This window comes from Larimichthys crocea, chromosome XII (assembly GCF_000972845.2).
Source record: "Larimichthys crocea isolate SSNF chromosome XII, L_crocea_2.0, whole genome shotgun sequence".
In the NCBI taxonomy this organism is placed as follows: Eukaryota; Metazoa; Chordata; class Actinopteri; family Sciaenidae; genus Larimichthys; species Larimichthys crocea.
The window spans coordinates 2394780-2399981 of NC_040022.1; the positions used below are offsets into that span (position 1 = coordinate 2394780).

Genomic DNA, 5202 nt, shown 5'->3' on the forward strand with positions numbered 1-5202 from the left:
AACAGCAACTGAAAACCCCTGGGGTACTTTCACTCATCTAAGAAGAGGGTAAACTCTCCTTTTAACACAACATCTAGTGCACTGCAAGCAGTCCATGCTACCAAATAACATCCTGTATCTGAAGGCAGTGAACGAGCAGAGATATTCAGGAGGACATGTGGCCACAAAGCACAAATACTTGATCAATAAATCAACGTTATCAGCGAGCTGGCCTACAGTAAGTGCCTCAGCCTGTGTGTCTTAGCCTGTGGCAGCTTATGTGTGTGTGTGTGTGTTATGTATGTCATGTGTTTGACCCGGTGATGCAGTCCCACTGAACTGTTTTTTGTTGTTTTTTTCAAAGCAACATCAGCATCAACACCAACAACCTACTGTCATGTCTGAAATACATCAAATAATGTAAGATTAATTTAAACATATAGCCTTTAGGACAACAGCAGGGAGGAGTCCTGGGTGCAAAGCTCTTCTAGTTATCATATAAGTATGAGCCTATCGTCTTAGAGCAGGTGCAGGCAGGCAGGCGCGTTCACACGTATTAAAGTTTATATATCATTTAAAATGTATATAACACAGTATATCAAGAGATTAAGCTCACTAGGCCTCACAACATCAATCCCTTCCCTCTTCTTCTCTCCAATCCTTCGCTATCATCGCCTCCCTCTCTCTCTCTGTCCCTCAAATCGCGAGCGCCCAGTGCACCACAGCGTGCACGCGACGTGCCCCAGTGCATGACGCCGGACCAATCAGAGAGCGCCATTCCGAAAGTTTACCTTTTATGGCTAGAGCCGGGCAACTGACGCGGTATAAAAGGCGAGCGCCCACAGCCAACAGATTCACTCTGAGCGCCGTCACACGCAGCTTTGTGCGGGATATCATTTGCCTGAAACCGGTTCCCTTAAAGCGAAAAGCCCCCCCACCCAAAGGTAAGAAGGACTGAAAACATTTGCATTTTTCTAATTTTGGAACGATGTTCATCAAGTAAACAATGAGTTGAGTTGTTTTTTGACTGTAGCCGTTGACGAAATTTGTGAATTTGAATAGAAAAGATGGCATGGACCACGAGGGTCTTTGTCTTGGCATTACACCACTGTACTGCTAATTTAAATTAATGATTTTAAAAAAGATGTAATGATTAAAAACAGTGTCAGATTCTGCTTGTCTTATAATGAATGCAGTATTAACGATCAGAAACCGTTAATCACCGTTGCCATTAACTGGCGACAGGTGCCTTTTTTTTTTTTAACCGGCTTATAATAATGAAAGTGATCGTTCGTCTACAAATTAGACTGTCAGCGTGTAGTTGTGCAACATTTTGCTGTCTTACCTCCTTCCCCCTCCTCCACCTCTTCCACCCAAGCAAGTATTTAGTTTTTGAAAGAGGCTTTTGAGTTGAGGTCGTCTGGATCCCGGCTGCTCCCTCCTTTGTGCGCCCGATGCGGCGGGGTGTGACCTACTTTAGCATATTAGCCTAGCCACGCCAGGCTAACGCCGCCCTTCAGACTTGAAGCAAATTATTAAAAACAAGATTTCCTCCCTTCATGCACACTGGAGGGAGGCTCTTTAAATGCCTCATTTTCTTAAGAATAATTCATTCACTTTAAGTGGAAGTCTTTTATAAAGACTCAAGTACATGAGGCCTCTAAAAAAAAAGCATTAATTGTTTAAACTAACAAACGGTTTTGCTGTGATTTTGTCTTTTCACGGCTCACTTGTTAAAAAAAAAAGGGTAAATTTCTAGTGACTACTCTTTTAGAAAAGGCGTGGCTTTCAGGAAATGGGAGCATCAGTCAAGGACTTGTGACCATTCATGAGTCAACACGAGTTCATTATGCAACTTTTTATTTCTCTCTCATAACACAACCCCCAACGGCTGATTTTTGAAAAATGTCCGTTACAGCCTGGCAGCGGTGTCAATGAATGAGAGCGGCTGGTTATGACGCAGTGGTATTGAAGCGAGGCGTTCTGTCGGGTATCAAACCCCGGTGATTGAGCAACAATAGGAGGGTGGGGTGGGTGGGGGGTGGCGGTGGGGGGGTATATCTGGAGGAAGTTAACTGTAGTGAACCCGGAGAGGGAGTGGTCGCGAGGCGCCGGGTCTGATAATGTCGAATGTACGCTCTGGCCGCGCGCCATGGCGCCGGTAGCCGCAAAGCTGCTCAAAACCCGAACCATGTCCTTATATGGTAATAACAGAATGCAGCGCCACTTTTTGTCTGGCTTCGCGCGGAATGTGGCGCCACGAGCGCCACCCAGTGGTTGAGCGCGTGAACTGCCTTTAGGATTTTTTTTTTTTAAACAGGAAGTGGGAGCTCGAGTCGGGGTGATGTTGGGAGGAAGTGAATGTAAGACTCTTTGCAGTGTCTTTAACGGGTTTTTGTTTTTGTCTTCTCAACAGTTCAGCCATGGAAGATGAAATCGCCGCACTGGTTGTTGACAACGGATCCGGTATGTGCAAAGCCGGATTCGCCGGAGACGACGCCCCTCGTGCTGTCTTCCCATCCATCGTCGGTCGCCCCAGACATCAGGTGAGTGGCTCATCTCCAGCACAATGAATTAAAACTACAGATTTTAAATAAATATATTAAGGAAAGTGTTTAATACACTTTAAAACTTTTCCCTGGATAAAACTTATTTATCATTTACTTTATATATTTCATAATTCATTATGTATCCTGTCTTAATACTTTAAAATTGGCTTCAATTTCCCTTTGGATCAATAAAGTCATCAGTTTTAATTAGTAAAATTGTTTTATTTAATATTAGCAGTTAGTTTCAATTCTCATTGAACCTTTTGGAAGATTGCTAAATTATACAAAACTAAAGACTTTTTACAGTTAATGATATTAGTGGATTATTTTACAGGATTTTCCCTTTATTATACATGTACTCAAACTATTTGGCTTTCCAGAATTATTAATCATCTTGTCTCTTGTTTAGGGTGTGATGGTTGGTATGGGCCAGAAGGACAGCTACGTTGGTGATGAAGCCCAGAGCAAGAGAGGTATCCTGACCCTGAAGTACCCCATCGAGCACGGTATTGTGACCAACTGGGATGACATGGAGAAGATCTGGCATCACACCTTCTACAACGAGCTCAGAGTTGCCCCTGAGGAGCACCCTGTCCTGCTCACAGAGGCCCCCCTGAACCCCAAAGCCAACAGGGAGAAGATGACCCAGGTACACACCCTCCCCTCTAGCAGATCTAGTTTAGCCACATAGCATATTAAAGTGTAAACTAGTTAAGTTTCCTCCTTAGTCTCCTTCTCCATTCATTCTCACTTGCCCATTCCTCCCTCTCCTCCAGGACTTCTCTCCTATAAGATGATCTATCATCAACAGGTCTCTTGACTGTGTGCCTTATCTGCACTTGTGGCTGTTTTTTAGCTGAGTCAGTAGATCAGCACCTAATAGACAATCTGACATGCACAAGTGTGACGGGATGTTGACTTTCTGCACCGTATTTCTACTAACTTCAACCTTAGCCTCACTCTAATGCATGTAGTGAGTGCAGTGGCCACAAGTTTAAGACTTTTGCTGTGACTTTGAAGAATCCTAAAATGTTTTCTTCTCTTCTTGCAGATCATGTTCGAGACCTTCAACACCCCTGCCATGTACGTTGCCATCCAGGCTGTGCTGTCCCTGTATGCCTCTGGTCGTACCACTGGTATCGTCATGGACTCCGGTGATGGTGTGACCCACACAGTGCCCATCTACGAGGGTTATGCCCTGCCCCATGCCATCCTGCGTCTGGACTTGGCCGGCCGCGACCTCACAGACTACCTCATGAAGATCCTGACAGAGCGCGGTTACTCCTTCACCACCACAGCCGAGAGGGAAATCGTGCGTGACATCAAGGAGAAGCTGTGCTACGTCGCCCTGGACTTCGAGCAGGAGATGGGCACTGCTGCCTCCTCCTCCTCCCTGGAGAAGAGCTATGAGCTGCCCGACGGACAGGTCATCACCATCGGCAATGAGAGGTTCCGTTGCCCAGAGGCCCTCTTCCAGCCATCCTTCCTCGGTAAGTTCCCCAACTTGAGCCTAACATGACTAGCATGTTAAAACATAATATGTTGAGTCTAACAAGTGTCTCTATGCTCTCAGGTATGGAATCTTGCGGAATCCACGAGACCACCTACAACAGCATCATGAAGTGCGACGTCGACATCCGTAAGGACCTGTACGCCAACACCGTGCTGTCTGGAGGTACCACCATGTACCCCGGCATCGCCGACAGGATGCAGAAGGAGATCACAGCCCTGGCCCCATCCACCATGAAGATCAAGGTGAGCTGATGTGCTACAGAGGCAGCAGAGTGGCATTTTGTCAACAGATGTACACTTGACTCAAAATACTTGGTATCTTAACGGGTTTCTTGTCTCCCTGCAGATCATTGCCCCACCTGAGCGTAAATACTCTGTCTGGATCGGAGGCTCCATCCTGGCCTCTCTGTCCACCTTCCAGCAGATGTGGATCAGCAAGCAGGAGTACGATGAGTCCGGCCCCTCCATCGTCCACCGCAAATGCTTCTAAACAGACTGTTCCTCCTACCCCCTCCCCAACCAAACACCCAACAACTTCAGCTCTGTGCAAAACAACCACACACCACACATTTCTCATACACACTCAGGCGCAGAGCCTAGATGACCAACTCATTGGCATGGCTTCAGTTATTTTTGGCGCTTGACTCAGGATTTTAAAAAACTGGAACGATGAAGGAGACAGTAATGTTTTTGGCTAGGTTTAAAAAAAAAAGCACCCCAGGGTTCTGCAGTTGCATCTGGGGACTTAAAAAATGTACATTTTGTTTTTCTTTGAGTCATTCCAAATGTTTGTTAACTGCATTGTTCAGACACATGATTCCAAATGTTAACTGCATTGTTCAGACACGTATTCGCCTCTGTGAAGGCTGCCCAGTGGTTGGCGCATACTTAAACATGGTTGTAGTATCGCTTGTATGTAAATTATGTCTGGGTTTTTTGTACTTTCAGCCTTAAAAATATCTTGGTCCTGTTTAATTTTTTTTGTTTTTGTTATGCAAAACCCAGTCGTGACCTCTTCTTTCCCCCTGATGGAGGTTTCATCCCCGGGGTGGTGGGGCAAGGGGTCTCGAAGTGATGGGGTAACATGGGGTGCCAGACCAGTGGGGCCAACCTGTACACTGACTAAACAATCCCAATAAAGTGCACATGTGTTCCGACATGA

General features: G+C 45.8%; 1 protein-coding gene across 1 annotated transcript; it reads left to right on the forward strand.

The window, feature by feature from the left end:
* The first annotated feature begins 766 nt into the window (after positions 1 to 766).
* Positions 767 to 5202, forward strand: actb2 (actin, beta 2). The gene is made up of 6 exons (XM_027284923.1): positions 767 to 923; positions 2396 to 2525; positions 2938 to 3177; positions 3580 to 4018; positions 4102 to 4283; positions 4387 to 5202. Exons 2-6 carry the CDS (start codon positions 2403 to 2405, stop codon positions 4528 to 4530), a joined length of 1128 nt encoding a protein of 375 aa, XP_027140724.1. The 5' UTR covers positions 767 to 923; positions 2396 to 2402; the 3' UTR covers positions 4531 to 5202.

What these genes read in the sequence shown, in the direction of transcription:
- actb2 (XM_027284923.1), top strand. Translation starts at nt 2,403, where the DNA reads ATGGAAGATGAAATCGCCGCACTGGTTGTTGACAACGGATCCGGTATG. An exon ending in ACAGGGAGAAGATGACCCAG is followed by an intron (nt 3,178 to 3,579) that starts GTACACACCCTC and finishes CTCTTCTTGCAG; the next exon opens with ATCATGTTCGAGACCTTCAA. An exon ending in CTTCCAGCCATCCTTCCTCG is followed by an intron (nt 4,019 to 4,101) that starts GTAAGTTCCCCA and finishes CTATGCTCTCAG; the next exon opens with GTATGGAATCTTGCGGAATC.